This window comes from Melitaea cinxia, chromosome 16 (assembly GCF_905220565.1).
Source record: "Melitaea cinxia chromosome 16, ilMelCinx1.1, whole genome shotgun sequence".
Classification (NCBI taxonomy): Eukaryota; Metazoa; Arthropoda; class Insecta; order Lepidoptera; family Nymphalidae; genus Melitaea; species Melitaea cinxia.
The window spans coordinates 11360292-11379216 of record NC_059409.1 but is presented as its reverse complement, the minus strand read 5'-3'; the positions used below and the strand labels follow the sequence as shown (position 1 = coordinate 11379216).

Genomic DNA, 18925 nt, shown 5'->3' with positions numbered 1-18925 from the left:
GGGAGCGCAAGACCAAGACCAAGACCAAGACCAGGTGTATTGGCGCAAGACCAAGACCAAGACTGGCTAAGTCTCGTCTTGTTCTTGCATTTGGGCAACACTAATTCAAATGATGAATCACTACGCCGACTCCACAACGACTGTCCAACTCTAGTATCAATGTTTACCTGTCTTACTTTACGTTTTCTTATTTAATCTGCCACCTAATATTTCCCATTATAGGTAGGTACTTACTAGCTTTTGGTCTTAACTTCGTATGTATGATAAATGATAATAAACACCTTATTATATTTTACCAATTAAATTTAAATTATTCGTTCATTACTTTGGGTTTTAAAGTATTGACAATGGCTCGGAACCTTGTAAAATATTAAGTTTCATTGAACTCCATGTTGTAGGTTGTATGATGTGTGCGCTCATAGAGATAGACGAAAAAACATTTTTGTTTGAGACGAAAAAACATTTTTGTTTGAGTGCGCTTTTAGTTTCTGTATTCAAAGAATATCACAATATATCAGCAGCATGTAAAACAAGTCATTAAGGCTTATTTCACTTCAATTTATAAACGACGACTTTTGGATTCAAGGCCTATGAATATAAAAATGTACTTATTTGTAAAATAAAGTAAACTTTGACGATGAAAAGAAAATTAATGAGAAACTTTTTTCATTTGGATACTGTTATAGGTAAAATAGCTTTATCAGTAATCGGCGAAGTAGACCTAACATTTAAATTAAGACCTTCACTCATCATTATCCCTTTATTAACCGACTTCCAAAAAAGGAGGTGGTTCTCAATTCGACTGTATTTTTTTTTTTGTGAAATCCGCTTTGCATAATTTGATCTCGTAAGAGTGTAGCGTTTATTTAATCGACCGTTAAAAGTAGGTGAACCTTCAAATTATTTCTTTGTAAAATTATTTATAAGTAATCGTGCAATTGATCTATGATTATAAAGTAGTCTTGCTTACGTACGATAAATCTCACACATCTATCCTCACACAATAAAAACTATAATTAACGTGTTTCGTGACCGTATAGTTATATCAGAACTTTGTGAAAAACATTGTGTCAGTAATATTTTTAAAAAAAAGTTACATTCAAATCCTACCTATCATTAGATTAATGCGCATATCCGACGTTTACATTTTTTGCGACTTATTCTGTTTTAAATATTACCTGTTTTAATTTTTTGTGTTGTATTTTATTTATGTTGTATTTTATACATTTTTTTTTAATGTCTATATTATTGAGGTAGAGCACAGAAGGATATAACCTGCTCAAAATCTGAAGCAACCCATGCGGGGAAGTACCTCAACCTTACAGAAAATCGCAGATAAATCTCTATGTGGCCAGAGCTTCTGAGGAGGGGGTAGAGTCAGCAAAGCGCTTGCGATGCTTTAGGTATTGAAGGCGTAACCACTTACCGTCGTACGCCTGTTTTAGTCGTGTAAAAAATACAACTACATATACTTGGCTTTCTAATGAAACTTAGCAGTATAACATATGCATAATCATCATCATCATCAACTGTAACAACATAAATTAACGACTGTATATTTATGTTGTAATTGCTGGAACTCGCTATCAAGACACGAAAGACGTACATATAGACGTACATACTTCCGCGCCAAGCGTTCGCCGGATAATAAAATTTTCCACGTATTTTCATAAGAGTATGCATAAAAGATTTCAGCGTTATTAGAATTTTTACTGCCAAACTCTATATTTTTTTTAAGTAAATTAAGACGAAGATTTTTTTTAGTCTATTACGCTTTTGACTACACAAGCGCATATATATGAATTAGAGCACAGCAGAAAATACCCTGCTAAAAGTTAAGACCACATGCCTTAATCTTCCAGAAAACCTTAACCAAATAATGCTCTTTAGTAGTGTTATCTATACTAATATTATAAAGCTGAAATGTTTGTTTGTTTGTTTGAACGCGCTAATCTCAGAAACTACTGGTCCGATTTGAAAAATTCTTTCACTGTTAGATAGCCCATTTATCGAGGAAGGTTATAGGCTATATTTCATTACGCTCAAACTGAAAGGAGCGGAGCACCAATGAATAATGTTTTAAAATCGGGGGTTCTTTTTTCCTTTTGAGAGCTTCCGCTGCGTGCGCTGTAAAAACAGTTAGTTTCGCAAAAATCATGTATCACAGAATGGATCCTCTTTAAAAGTTCTAAAAAAAAACCACGACAGCATATATCTATCTTTTAAGGCTGGCTCACTATAACCTTTTTTATGCCAACCAAGTTTGTTTTTAAATAATGCATTATTTGCGAAGATGTTTTTATAAATATGATATTAATCCTTATCTAAATAAATACGTTACTCATCACAAGTATTTAATTTGAAACTAAATAGCCTTTTACGTAATTCAATTTCAATGAGTATTCCAGGAGATATCGCAGATTTTAAATAACATCGCAGCAAAATATTGATCAAGTATTGCGGGCGCCTCTGTTCCACGCGGACGAAGTCGCGCGCAGAAGCTATTATGTAATGTAATAATAGGTAAATATTTTGATAATTAATAAAAATATAATACATAATAATAAATTCTATATATGGACCAAATACTTTTACAATTTCATAACCCGCCAAAATGCGTGACAGTTTATCAGCGGAATTTATATATTATAAAAATGTTAAAAAAAAATCTCCAGTCTATAATCTATAATCTATACATTTTATAAAAGCGAAAGGTCACTCATCATTAAATCTCCGAAACTATAACACCTAAAAACTTGAAATTTGGCAGATAGGCTCCTTATAGGTCGTAAACATCCGCTAAGAACTAATTTTAGGAAATTCGACCCCTAAGGGGATAAAACGGGGGTTGGAAGTTTGTATGAAAGTCCTATATTTTTGAAGTGAGAGACTTGAAATTTAAAATGTATGCTCTATAGATAGTGAGAAGGTGTTCAAATAATGTATCTTTAAAAATCAACTCCCTTTTGGGGTTAAAATGGGGTATGGTAGGTTGACTCACTCATCACGAAATCTCCGAAATTATAACAACTACAAACTTGAAATTTGGTAAGTGGATTCCTTATAGGGTGTAAACATCCGCTAAGAACGAATTTTACGAAATTCGACCCCTAAGAGGATAAAACGGGGGTTGGAATTTTTTATGAAAGTCCTATGTTTTTGAAGTAAGAGACTTGAAATTTAAAATGTATGCTTTATAGATAGTGAAAAGGTGTCCAACTAATGTATCTTTAGAAATCAACTCCCTTTTGGGGTTAAAACACGGGATTGTATAGTAGGTTGACTCATCACGAAATCTCGGAAACTATAATAGCTAAAAACTTGAAATTTGGCAGATAGGCTCCTTCTGGGTCGTAAACATCCGCTAAGAACGAATTTTATGAAACTCGACCCTTAAAAGGATAAAACGGGGGTTGAAAGTTTGTATGAAAGTCCTATGTTTTTGAAGGAAGAGACTTGAAATTTAAAATGTATACCCTATAGATGATAAGAAGGTGTCCAAATAATGAATCTTTAGAAATCAACTCCCTTTTGGGGTTAAAACGGGGGATGGTAGGTTTACTCACTCATCACGAAATCTCCGAAACTATAACAGCTACAAACTTGAAATTTGACAGATAGGCTTCGTATAAGACGTAAACATTCGTTAAGAACGGGTTTTACAAAACTCGACCCCTAAGGGGGTAAAAGGGGGGTTGAAAGTTTGTATGAAAGTCCTATGTTTTTGAAGTAAGAGATTTGAAATTTAAAATTTATGTTCTATAGATGGTGAGAAGGTGTCCAAATAATGTATCTTTAGAAAGCAACTCCCTTTTCGGGTTAAAACGGGGGATGGTAGATTGACTCACTCATCACGAAACCTCCGAAACTATAACAGCTACAAGCTTGAAATTTGGCAGGTAGGTTCCTTACAGGGCGTAAACATCCGCTAAGAGCTGATTTTACGAAACTCGACCCCAAGGGTATAAAACGGGGATTGGAATTTTGTATGAAAGTCCTATGTTTTTGAAGTGAAAGACTTGAAATTTAAAATGTACGCTCTGTAAAAGGTGAAAAGGTGTCCAAATAATGTATCTTTGAAATCAACTCCTTTTTAGGGTCAAAACGGGGGACGATAGGTTGACTCCCTCATCACGGAATCTCCGAAACTTTAACAGCTACAAAGCAGTGCCCGCGGCTTCGCCCGCGTTGAAATCAGTGTGTCACAACGTTTTCCCGGTAAACTTTCATTAAAACTCTCGTCAAAATCGGCTTAGCCGTTCCGTAAACCTTCCTCTTGAACCCCTTTCCCCTTATTAGTGAAACCGCATGAAAATCCGTTCAGTAGATTTTGAGGGAATCGATCATATACACTTTTGGGGACTTTGTTTTATAATACACTAACTGTTGCCCGCGACTACGTCCGCGTGAAGCGCGTGTCGCGTCGTACATAATCGTTCGTAGAATTCCTCAGAATTGTGCTATGAAATAATGTAGTAATAATATATATATATATATATATATATATATATATATATATATATATATATATATATATATATATATATATATATATATATATATATATATATATATATGAGAATGAATAGGTTCAAAACTAACTCCTACATTTTGATGCTTCGAACTTTCTTTAGTATTTTAGAAACTCTGCTGTGTTGGAAATAGGTTTAGTTGGCCTCCCACAAGTTGATCTCACCAACTTTATTGAAAAGGTACAAATAGCGAATTACGGCCAGTAATTCACTTAAGGTTCCTGTAAATAACTATTAGTGTTACAGGTTAGCTTATAGTAACCGCTGTCGATCAGACAGACCGTAATCTTGTTTGTCACCACTAGGGTGATATTATTAAAATTTTGTTTTTGTCGTTTGGACGTAAAGTTTTTAACTCTGTTTGTATTGATAAATTCGAAATGCACTAAACTACAGGGAATAGTTGAAAATGAACAACGATCAAAAAATACCTTTGCATAAAATATCGATAAAAGTTACAGTCTATGACACCTTTATTTACATTTAACATAATACTACCGGACAATGGCCTCAGTGTACAACTATTCCGACAATGGTACATTATGCTTTCTTTGTATGTTTATCCATTAGAATTCACGGAAGAAGATGAGGATGATGACAAGGATCCATGTAATTATTTCAAGATAAAGGAAGATTTGTGAATTTATTTTAAACAGTCTTAGAGAAAATACGAGAAATACGATGGAATAATCAACCTTGTCGACGGCATAACAGTACAACGGTTACCTTCATTAAACTTTAATATATTCCAAACTGCGTATTGAATATATTTTGATTAAAAGTCTTTTTAACCATAGTCCACAAGGACGTTAATAAAAATCAAAATTAAAGTTATTAAAATTATTTATTATTGTATTTGTATGCGGGTACGTCGACGAATGCAGATTTATATTTCATACTAATTTGGTGATTATTATTCAAGAATTTAGTTACAATTTACATGTATCTACGGAGTTATCGCTTTATTTTACTTTGAAACTAATATTTTTAAAGTAGGTGGTGTATTCAAATCGTATGAAATACCTACACTAGTACAAGCAATATACAAATTCATATATGATAAATAAATATAAGTATTATAGGAGGATATAAACGTAATGGATTATTAAGGGATAGATTTATAATTACGAAGTTTTTATCAAAACTTAAGCTTTTTAAAACAGAGCTAATTGGCTTAATATTTTCATTATTCTTATCTTTATTGTATTACATATTGAATAAGTATAAATACCCTTTATTATAATGAAGAAAACTTTTTTGGATTTTATCGCGGTTTATTAAGTGTTTTAGATGCCCAAAGATTCGGATACCTTACAGCAACCATGGTCAAGGGAGGACAGGAGGAGAAGAATGCTTGCGCTTTATCAAATTCAATGTAAATAAAAATAAAATAAATACCTACGATAGGTCCAACGAACTCGGCGCCTTGGTCTTTTTTTCAAATAAGTTACTTGCTATAAATAGAATAAGTAGGTATATAACTTGTAAGTTACAAGTTGTAACTTGTTTTATAATTATATTCAAGAATGTTTATTGTGATAAATTATAATTTTAGTCTAAGCGTTTGGCTTACTTTTATTTACATTGCTTGTAGCTTTGAATAGCTTTAAATACCTAAAAATAAATGCGACTTACAGCTGTAGCTACTAAAAAAGTTCGATACACTGGAATTCTAAAAACATGCTTTAATAAATGTGATTATATTATTCAAAAACAGATAACAGAGCATTTGCAAATTTCTTCTTCTTCAAGTTCTAATTATAATAACTACTACCTATTTATGATTTACAAAACATTTATTTTTATAATTAATCAAGAAAGTACCGAGATTTATCGAGAGGCTTATGTTATTCGTAAATTAATTTTATGAGCTGGTTTTTGCTGTAGGATACAATAAAATATCAGCAATAAAAAATATTGCCGGGTTTTAGTCTATTTATAAACATGTAAAAATTACGAAAATACTTAGTTAAAAAACATTGAATATAAATAATTTTTACATTTATTTGAATTATTTTATTTATGTACGTTATTCCATTTATTGTGGCCAAAATAATCTCAAAAACGATTATAACAATATACTAGTAAGACTTTTAACTAGCACAAATTGTAAACTAAGCTATCAATAATGCCAATACTTAAGCTCTATTATTAACTATTAATAGCTCTATTAATACGTACTAAATAATAAACTTTATAAATAAAATTAAGTGACGTACTTACCGAGCACTTCAAACTTGTGTGAAAACAATAACACAAATGGTATGTGTTAAATAAAACAGTAAAAAATAAATGTTTATTCTTTCATAACAATAAAAACGAACTTCGTATCGAAAACAGTCAAGCGGCTGGACAAACGGCTGGATAGCCGTTAAAATAGTGAGTAGTTCAGTTTACTTTTTAAAGGTGTTGCCAGCTTTGATTTTTTACCACTATTTATCTATTATTTTTTAAGTATGTGTATTAGTTTTTTTTAAATAATTTATGACTAGATGATTTTCATCAAATAATTATGCATTAGTTTCTGTTTACATAAATAGTCTATATTATAAGGACAAAAAACTTTTTTTTATCAGTTTCTCAATGTATTTTGTCACAAAGAAGTTTAATTATGAAATTGCTATTCGAATTTGAAGGCGCTTTTTATAACGTGTTACGATGGATTGGTTAGTCTACACTACAATAACAATTGCCATTTCAATGAGATCATTTTGGAAATATATTTCGAAGTAGAATTAGGATAATCACTTCAAAATAATGCATCGTGGGTGTGTGTATGGTCGTCGGTATTCCGAAAACACACACAATACCCAAGCACAACGCCCAGACCACAGCAATGGTCTGTATGGCTAATACAAATTATTGCCATGTGCGGAGTTCGAACCCGTGACCGTCAACGCAACAGCTAAAAGTTAGTGCCGTGACCATTGTGCTAACATTCGTAATTATAAGCAAAAATATTCAGCCAATTTGGCTCCAATATTATGGGGACAATTCTAGAAATTAGTTTAGCAGATTTAATTATGTTTAACTAACGTGCCTGCGGATACGTCCGCGTTAAACCACCTCTAATACAAAAAACGAATAGCCTGTTACTGTCTCCAGAGCCCCATCTATCTTAGTACCACATTTTATTACAATCAATTTGTCTTGTTGATCGTTTGTTTGTGAAAAATCTTACAACTGTTTGAGAGTTTCCAATTCCATGTGCCGAGAACTTATCTTCAAACTCCTATTACTCCGCTGTATCCGTCCCTTTGCAAAACAACTCTGGGTGCAAACTCAGGGTACCAAAGTAGTCCAGACTCCCATCGACGTCCTTGCTGACTCATTTGGTAAGCTTATACGGGAATCGCACGAATGTTACTGTTGTTTTTCATGGATTTTAAATACATTTTTTTATTATGCTTGAATGTACCCCTTCTTTTTTCATGTGGTGTTCACCTTAAGAAATTACTTTGCTGTATGTAGATTAATTTTACTTTATTGTGTAATTAATTAGTGTTAAAAAATACTGGTGATCCTAAATAAATTATTAAATAAAAGCGTAAAGGACAGACAGAGTTACTTTCGAATTTATAATATTTGTGGGGATTAGCTGCGTGACTCATCATTGTCTCGAGTTTTCAATTTAAGAAAATATTGCGCAGAGTTCGGAGCGATTCCATTTTGAATATCATTAAATACAGGTTCGAATTATTTATTTGGTTTGTATTTATTTATATGAAACAGACTTTAAGACTTTAGTTACTACAGAAAAATGCACTGGGATATTATAATTTAATGATGTCTCGAATCTGTTTGTTTCGTGTGAGGACGTTTGAGTTTTCGAATCGGAATGGACTTAACATAGGTATATGGTAGAGATGGTAGAGATGCCACGAATAGTAATTTGGCCGAATACCGAATACCGAATGTTCGGCGAGGCTCTTGGCCGAAGCGCCGAACATTCGGCAGCCGAATATTCGGCCACACTTAGTACTTTTCACGGGCGACAAGACACAACTCGTCACCGTACGAAACTTGCATCGCTGAAGTAATACGTACTTCGCGGTCGTGTTCGCGGACCTGCTTTATTTGTTGGTCGTTGGTGCATCGTACGTACTGTATTCTACGATATAACATTTAATGTGATTGATTACCATAAGAAATATCACCGTTGATTCGAGTAAAGTTAAATGAATCCATTTGTAAGAAATTGCCTATTTGGAACTTTTATGAAATTTATAGTGAAGACAATAAACTGGCAGTTTGTTTGTTATGTTTGTTTCTTACCACTGGTAGATTTTAAATATTAATTTGTTAGTTCTTTTTTGGTTAAATAAATATCTTTGTGAGTAATATTTTGACTATTTTTCATAATTTATTTGGTAATCCTTACTGTATTTTATCATAAACTAGCTGTGCCCGCGGCTTCGCCCGCGTAGAAATCAGTGTGTCACAAAGTTTTCCCGGCAAACTTCCAGTGAAACTATTATCGAAATCGGCTTAGCCGTTCCGTAAACCTTTCTCTCCAAGCCCTCTCTCCATTGGTGAAATCGCATGAAAATCCGTTCAGTAGATTTTGAAGGAATCTTTCACATATACTTCTGGGGACTTTGTTTTATAATACACTAACTGTCGCCTGCGACTACGTCCGCGTGGTTATGAAGATATGCATTACAATTAAGATGTTTAACGCAAATTATTTTTTTATTTCAGTCACTTGAAATACTTATCAAACTGAGTAACTTTTTAAAAGGCACAATTTAGTATAATTTAATAGTTATTTTTATAAAACCTCTCTATACACCACATTTTTAGTCTTATTTTCAGGCTGTATATATTTCATACAAACTATCAACCCTAATTAAACCCTCTTAGCGGTGGAATATCGCAAAATCCGTTCTTAGCGGACGTCAACTAACTATAATCTACCTCCCTGCCTCATCTTTGTCCATCCTGGATGGATGGACCATCCAGCGGTTATTAAGTTCTCGTGATGAGTGAGTCAGTGACCTTTCTCATTTATATATATAGATTACGATGCATTATTTGGACACCTTCGCGCTATCTATAGAGCATACATTTTAAATTTCTTTTACTCCTAAAACATAGGACTTTCATACAAACTTCCAACCCCCCGTTTTACCCCCTTAGGGGTCGATTTTCGTAAAATTTGTTCTTAGCGGATCTCTACGCCCTATAAAGAGCCTTCTTGCCAAATTTCAAGTTTGTAGGTGTTATAGTTTCGGAGATTTCGTGATCAGTGAGTCAACGTACCATCCCCCGTTTTAACCCCGAAAAGGGGTTGATTTCTAAAGATACATTATTTGGACGCCTTTTCATCATCTATAAAGCATACTTTTTTAAATTTCAGGTCTCTTACTTCAAAAACATAGAACTTTCATACAAACTTCCAACCCCCGTTTTACCCCCTTGGGGGTCGAGTTTCGTAAAATCCGTTCTTATCAGATGTCTACGTCCTATAAGGAGCCTACCTGCCAAATTTCAAGTTTGTAGGTGTTATAGTTTCGGAGATTTCGTGATCAGTGAGTCAACCTACCATCCCCGTTTTAACCCCAAAAAGGGGTTGATTTCTAAATATACATTATTTGGACGCCTTCTCATCATCTATAGAGCATACATTTTAAATTTCAAGTCTTTTACTTCTAAAACATAGGACTTTCATACAAACTTCCAACCCCCCGTTTTACCCCCTTAGGCGTCGAGTTTCGTAAAATCCGTTCTTAACGGATGTCTACGCCCTATAAAGAGCCTTTCTGCCAAATTTCAAGTTTGTAGGTGTTATAGTTTCGGAGATTTCGTGATCAGTGAGTCAACCTACCATCCCCCGTTTTAACCCCAAAAATGGGTTGATTTCTAAAGATACATTATTTGAACGCCTTCTCATCATCTATAGAGCATACATTTTAAATTTCAGGTCTCTTACTTCAAAAACATAGGACTTTCATACAAACTTCCAACCCCCGTTTTACCCCCTTAGGGGTCGATTTTCGTAAAATTCGTTCTTAGCGGATGTTTACGCTCTATAAGGAGCTTTCCTGCCAAATTTCAAGTTTGTAGGTGTTATAGTTTCGGAGATTTCGTGATCAGTGAGTCAACGTACCATCCCCGTTTCAACCCCAAAAAGGGGTTGATTTCTAAAGATACAGTATTTGGACACTTTCTCACCATCTATAGAGCAGACATTTTAAATTTCAGGTCTCTTACTTCAAAAACATAGGACTTTCATACAAACTTCCAACCCCCGTTTTACCCCCTTAGGGGTCTAGTTTCGTAAAATCCGTTCTTAGCGGATGTCTACGTCCTATAAGGAGCCTACCTGCCAAATTTCAAGTTTGTAGGTGTTATAGTTTCGGAGATTTCGTGATCAGTGAGTCAACGTACCATCCCCCGTTTTAACCCCGAAAAGGGGTTGATTTCTAAAGATACATTATTTGGACGCCTTTTCATCATCTATAAAGCATACTTTTTTAAATTTCAGGTCTCTTACTTCAAAAACATAGAACTTTCATACAAACTTCCAACCCCCGTTTTACCCCCTTGGGGGTCGAGTTTCGTAAAATCCGTTCTTATCAGATGTCTACGTCCTATAAGGAGCCTACCTGCCAAATTTCAAGTTTGTAGTTGTTATAGTTTCGGAGATTTCGTGATCAGTGAGTCAACCTACCATCCCCGTTTTAACCCCAAAAAGGGGTTGATTTCTAAATATACATTATTTGGACGCCTTCTCATCATCTATAGAGCATACATTTTAAATTTCAAGTCTTTTACTTCTAAAACATAGGACTTTCATACAAACTTCCAACCCCCCGTTTTACCCCCTTAGGCGTCGAGTTTCGTAAAATCCGTTCTTAACGGATGTCTACGCCCTATAAAGAGCCTTTCTGCCAAATTTCAAGTTTGTAGGTGTTATAGTTTCGGAGATTTCGTGATCAGTGAGTCAACCTACCATCCCCCGTTTTAACCCCAAAAAGGGGTTGATTTCTAAAGATACATTATTTGAACGCCTTCTCATCATCTATAGAGCATACATTTTAAATTTCAGGTCTCTTACTTCAAAAACATAGGACTTTCATACAAACTTCCAACCCCCGTTTTACCCCCTTAGGGGTCGATTTTCGTAAAATTCGTTCTTAGCGGATGTTTACGCTCTATAAGGAGCTTTCCTGCCAAATTTCAAGTTTGTAGGTGTTATAGTTTCGGAGATTTCGTGATCAGTGAGTCAACGTACCATCCCCGTTTCAACCCCAAAAAGGGGTTGATTTCTAAAGATACAGTATTTGGACACTTTCTCACCATCTATAGAGCAGACATTTTAAATTTCAGGTCTCTTACTTCAAAAACATAGGACTTTCATACAAACTTCCAACCCCCGTTTTACCCCCTTAGGGGTCGAGTTTCGTAAAATCCGTTCTTAGCGGATGTCTACGTCCTATAAGGAGCCTACCTGCCAAATTTCAAGTTTGTAGGTGTTATAGTTTCGGAGATTTCGTGATGAGTGAGTGACCTTTCGCTTTTATATATATTATTATAGATAAGGAAGTAAATCTGTTTATCACGATTTCACGCCCAAACTGCTGAACCGATTTAAATGAAATTTGGTACACAGATAATCTAGAGCCTTAGAAAGGACATGGGCTATAATTTACGCGAAGTCGCGGAAAAACAGTTAGTAGGAAATAAAAAAAAATGCTATTCGGTATTCGGCCAAATGGTTAACTATATTCGGCCGAATACCGAATAGCGAAAAAAAGAGGCCGAATAGCCGAATACCGAATAATTGCCGAATATTCGTGGCATCTCTAGTATCTATACAACCGTATAAAGTTCGTGCCTTTTATGAGGAATACCGACAGCTTGTACTTATTCCTTTTAGATCATATGATATTTTTTCATAATTTTTTTATACATTTAAGTACTTAATCAACGAAAAAAGCATGTAAAACAAAAATGAAACAAGTTTAACATCTTTATCATCTTTCTTTTTAAAGAATATAAGATATACAATATTAATAATTAACAGTTTCTTTTAAGTAAAAATAGTCTATCTATAATAGTATACTTACGTAAATTTAAACGTTGTAAATCATTTATTACACAATAAAGAAAACCACCGTTATTATTAATATTTTAAACAATTTTAATATTTAAATTTAATAAAACTTTCGTATTACCATTTCGTTTTTAAACAATACGGCAAAGTCAAATATCTTAAAGTATTTTATTATAAGTACTGACGTACTACATAAGGTTACTTTTTAACAATAATTTTTATAAATATTTCAATTTGATTATATAATTTTCTTATTTGATTATATAATTTATTATACATTTACAACAATTTCCTAAGACAATAAATAACATAAATATCGAGAATATATAATTTGCCCCAATTTTATTTTCATTAGAAATTAACAAATCATCCAGTAATCTAGTTAGTTAGGGTTTTTTATAAACAATTCTAGGTATGGCAATGAACCATTTATATACAAAAGAAGAAAAATAAGAATTGTAAATTTCTTTTTCAGTTCTTACATAAATGTATATAAAGTTTCAAATTTCAATGTTAAATTTTTCAATTGTTAATAAAATAACTTTTATTTATTCACTTAAAATAAATTTGTATCACATATATTTTTTAAATATTTATTCGTAGTGATGACTCTTGATGTTATTACAATTTTTGTTGTAACATTAAAATTGATTTATAATTTTTAGTTTCATATGAGAGAATTACAAAAAAAATGATTTTGACTTTTACAAATAAATACATATAACAAAGTGGAAGAGTTAGTCTACTTTCATCATTTTAAATCAGGTGAACATTCAAGTTTTACATAAGCAGAGTGCCTAGTAGTAGAATAATAGACAAATAAAGGTACCTACATACGTTATAGTGTTTAAGTTACAATATAAATATAACATATTGGATCCCTTAAAATCCAAAACCTCGTTTTTTTTTAAATGTGATTTGTATCAAATTAGCAAATAATTGCGTATCTATGGTTCTTCATGCTAATACATTATATCTTAAACTTCTTCTCTCATGTTGAGTAATTTGTAGAAACTATTGCTCAGCAAAATGGCGTATACATTCAGACCTAAGAAATAGCGAAAAAAATGAGATAAAATTTACCTAAATATTTCAGAGCTTCAAGATCTTGTAAAATGGCATTGGTCGCAATTGTGTGACGCTGTTAGTTTAATGGTCTCGACCTTGTTAGAAAAATCACAGTTAAATAATATAGCTTTCAATTATTGTTGTGTTCCTATCGTAAGTAAGATAATCTGAGGGTAATTGGAGGTATGGCCGGCGGGTATGGTTGTAGGCATCTATAAGCTACGGTAATGGCTTATCATCAGGTGCGCTGTACACTTATTTGCCAACCTAGTTATATATATATATAAATAAAATAAAAAATAAAAGTGACCGTGTCTAAAAATGTATTTGAAAAGTTTAAGACAAATTGGTGATTGTGAATAACGAGATTTTTCGGTCCTTCAAAGAGTGCAATTTTATCTATATGTCTTTGACTAGGTACTAGTTTCATACTGTAAACTGTAACTTTAAACTGTTTGTTTTTTATAGTCAGTTTTGAATCTACCAGTTCATTTTAGTAGTTTTCTTTAAAATTTAATTCAGCAACAAAAATCAAAGGAAGTATTGTACACATACAATTTTAGAAACACGTATTACACATGATAGGATTATTATTAAAACTACAATATATAAAACTTACCTATATAAAATACTTCCATACAGATGGTTCCGGCATTAAAATTTGGTGCGTTCAGGAAGAACGTGAACATGGACAGAAGTAAGAACACCACGAACATGATGAAGTAAGCTCTGATGATATTAGCACGCTCCTGTAAAATTGCCCATAATTTTTTTTAGCTAGGATATTTAATGTTTACGAAAACCTAGAAATGTCCCATTACTGGGCAAGATTCTATTAAACTATATTCACTAGTCTATTCTTTTCTCTGCTTTACTTTAGACTATAATTCTCAAACTTTGCATTAAAAGTTAATATATAAGCATATATAAGATATATATATCTTAATTTATACTAAAGACTAACTATGCCCTGTGGTTTCGACCGCGTTAATTTGAGGAAAAAATAGCCTATAATCTTTCTCGGAACAGGTGCTATACAACAAACCAAGATTTTTTCAATTAGAAGATTAGCTCGCAAACAAACTTTTGAGCTTTATAATATTAGAATAGATGTATAGATTTGCTCGCAAATATTGTCGTATTTAATAGAAATCTTTTGGTTATTTCACATCTATCTCGGAGGTAGATACTATTCCGCGGTAAACATATAGCGGATATCACGGGAATTCCGGGATAAAAAGTAGCCTATATGTTGCTTCACAACCTCCTCTATCTTCTAGTGAAGTCTAAGTCCAATAAAAATCACAAAGCCGTTCCGAAGATTAAAAAAACATAAAGACAGGCAGACAAAAATTTCGCACTTTCTATATTTGAATTTTTGCAATGTATAAACTCAAAAACTACTGGACCAATTGTAATAATTCTTTAATCAAAAGAATACTAAGTATTTTATCACTGAGTGAGGGGAGGAAACTAAATAAATATCCTTTATCGAAAAGTATCTCTTTGCTAATCCGGCAATATTTAAAATGTTTTTTTTTTCGTCTTACGACTTTACTTATGGTAAATATGAAATATCTACAAATTCATAAAAATCAGATTTTTTAAAACCAACAAAGGGAGAGTATCTACTTTTTTCAGAACTTTTGACTGGGTGGACCGATTTTTATAATTTTTTTTTTAATCAAAAGGTAGTTCTTGTGTCAACCTATTTAAATTCCCATCGACTGAGAACTGACAATAATTTTCTAGTTATATCAATAATGCGTATTTACTTGTCTATTATTTGGTCAACCTACGTTGTATTACTTGTCGATGTAATTGAAGTCGGTTCTTTTTTCATTTGTGGGCAAACACAATTAATATTATACATTTAATACTAAATAATAAATTTACTAGTTAGCATTATTGAAAGCCATTAATCCTAAAGAAGTAGAAGTAGAAATTTACTAAAACACTCACCGTAATTACTCCATATATGAATAGTATGTCAAAACAAAATTTTGCTAAGAACATTAGCACCAAGATGATAGACATCACGTAGAAGCCAGTAAGTGCTGCCTCGGCGTTTAAATCTCTCTCCTCTTCTGCAGCATATTTTATGGGCTCTATTGCGCTGGCCACCACGATCATTATTACAAACATTACAAAAGATAAAAACTGAAACAAAAAATGGTAGCTCTAACTTTTTCTATAATTCAAAAGCATATTATGTAAAATAAAGATACTCAAACCAAGTCATAAACAGTAATTTATTTGTTAAATGGTTTATTGTATAAGACAAAAGTATGTACAATAGGTACTGTTTTTAAAAATATATATAAACTACGAGTCATTGCTGCATACTCAAACATAAATTTTCAAATAACGGAAGGTCATACTTAAAATTTGCAGTCATTTGGTACACCCTTAAAAGCAAGTAAGAATATTTACTTCAACTTAAAAATACAAAGAATTTTCAATTATATATTTTTGAAATACTTACTGCATTCAAACATCCCATAATAATATTGCCTGTCTTTAAGTCAAAAAAGATGCAACAAGTCTCTAGTTGTGGCAGTCCCATGTTTTTCTGAAAACATTACAAAAACACTTTACCAGATAATTATGTAGCATGAAAAATAGTAGTGATTGAATGGGTACAAAATTTCCACCACTTATATATTACTTACATTTAGTTAGTGAGTATACTGCTGACAGAATAGCTGATTAGTTTATGATCAGAAAACTCTAAATTATGTTTCAAATACATTAAACCTTTAGTATTCTTGCCATCATTGAGTCCGTAAAAATACTTATTTAGATTAAGTATTGTACGAGTATACACGTAATTATAATATCTACTATATTTTTAATCCTACAGTTTAGTAAAACAAGCATGTACTTAAATAAATTTGTACTCTTATTTATAATTGTATAAGCTACAGAAGGGAAGATTTTAATGATAATCTACTTTCACAATTATAGGTATCGTCCAATATTATATATATAATATTGTATATATATGAATAAACATTTACATTACATAATTGTGTTTGCTGGCAAACGAAAAAAAACCGACTTCAATTACTACTAGATCGTTCAATAAGTCCCGAGACTAACCTGGAAATGGCGCATATATTAAAAACTCTTTTGATTTTTAAAAAATACTGGCTATCAATACAAGAATATGTGTCAAATTTTTAAAAATGGAACAATAAAATTATTGATTTTGAAACATTTAAGTGACGCTACGGTTGTAATTTCGATACAATGGAAAAAAACGAGTTTCGCGTGTTGATAAAACATTGTTTTTTAATGGGAAAAAGTACCGTTGAAGCACAGCAATGGCTTATAAAATGTTTTGCAGGATCAGCTCCCTCTAAAGCAACCATTTGTCGGTGGTATGCCGACTTCAAACGCGGTCGCATGGACACCAATGATGGGGAACGCTCAGGTCGTCCAAATGAAGCAGTGACTCAACAAAATATTAACCAAGTCCTCAAAATCGTATTGGAAGATCGGAAGGTAAAAGTGCGAGAGATAGCCGAGATAGTGAAGATTTCAGCTGGTAGTATTTTCACTATTTTACATAAAAATTGGCCATGAAAAAGCTTTTTTCTAAGTGGGTGCCGCGTTTGCTTACAACTAATCAAAAGGAACAACGTATCAATGATTCAGAGCGATGTTTGGCGCTGATGAATCATAATAAAAAGGATTTTTTACGTCGGTATGTAACAATGGATGAAACCTGGATATACCATTTCACTCCGGAATCCAATCGGCAGGCAGCGGAGTGGAGAGCGGCTGGTGAAAGCCGCCCGAAGCGTCCAAAGACTCAGAAATCGGCCGGTATGGTTATGGCGTCTATATTTTGGGATGGGCATGGAATACTTTTCATCGACTACCTTGAAAAGGGGCAAAATATAAATAGTGACTATTACATGTGCTTATTGGAGCGATTGAAGTACGAAATTGCGGATAAACGGCCTCACATGAACAAAAAGAAAGTGGTGTTTCACCAGGACAACGCGCCTTGTCACAAGTCCATGAGAACGATGGCCAAAATTAACAAATTGGGCTTCGAATTGCTTCCTCATCCCCCTTATTCGCCAGACTTGGCCCCCAGTGATTACTGGCTGTTTGCAAACCTCAAAAAAATGCTTCAGGGTAAGAAATTTGACTCAAATAGTGAAGTTATCGCAGCAACGGAGGCTTATTTTGAAGCCAAAGACAAATCGTTCTACACACATGGGATAGAAAAGTTAGAAAAGCGTTGGAGGGACTGTATCGCTCTTGGAGGAGACTATGTTGATGAATAAAAATTAATTTTATAAAAAAGACATTTTTTTAGTACTTAGTCTCGGGACTTATTGAACCACGTGTTACATCGACAAGTGATACGTAGGTAGACGAAAAAATAGTCAAGTAAATACGCATTATCAAAGATTGCTCCAAAATTTGAAATCAGATCTCGATGAAATTTAAATGTGACCACATTATAAACACCGGCTTTCGATTAAATTAAAAAATCATCAAAATCGGTACACCCAGTAAAAAGTTATGCGGATATTCAAGGGTTTCCCTCGATTTCTCTAGGATCCCATCATCAAATCCTGGTTTCCTTATCACCACACGTGGTATCACACCTGGGATATCTCCTTTCCAACAAAAAAGAAATTTCAAAATCGGTTCATAAGCGACGAAGTTATCCCCGAATATACATAAGAAAAAAAAATACATACGGTCGAATTGAGTAACCTCCTACAACTATTTAAAAATACTTTTTTCTTATTTTAATTATAAATAGTAAAGTAAATATTAATTGGTATTGTATTATACAGTATAGATATTGGAGGGTTAGCGTCATATTACATAATTTTTGATATCGTCCGCTTAATCGTTAAGCGTTGTAAGTCCAAAAAAATACAGAAATTAAAAAAGCAGGTACGAAAAACTACATTGGTACAAAATGCATATGTAAACTATGCAACTATGTTATTTCTATTACTTACTTCTTCTTTTTCTTCTTCTTCTTTTAAATACTAGATTCCTCTAGGATTTGCCAATTACTTACTTCAACTACAAAATTTGGTAATAATAAGGATATTAAATAGTATCCAATAACTAAACTCACAACATATAAATAATTTTTTTCAGTCTTGTACTTACATTTGAAGAGAGACCTAACTAAGCACTAAGCACTGAGGTTGACGATAAAGTAACGGAAGATGAGTAGATGAAGCTTCAAACGGACAAGATTTTCAAAGATTATACAACTCAGATG

General features: G+C 33.0%; 1 protein-coding gene across 1 annotated transcript; it reads right to left on the bottom strand.

The window, feature by feature from the left end:
- Positions 1 to 13568: 13568 nt before the first annotated feature.
- LOC123660933 lies at positions 13569 to 16225 on the bottom strand. The gene is made up of 4 exons (XM_045595953.1): positions 16145 to 16225; positions 15622 to 15819; positions 14279 to 14408; positions 13569 to 13639 (listed from the first exon to the last, which is right to left on the bottom strand). The coding sequence occupies exons 1-4, from the start codon at positions 16223 to 16225 to the stop codon at positions 13569 to 13571; spliced, it is 480 nt and encodes a 159-aa protein (XP_045451909.1).
- Between the last annotated feature and the right edge of the window lie 2700 nt (positions 16226 to 18925).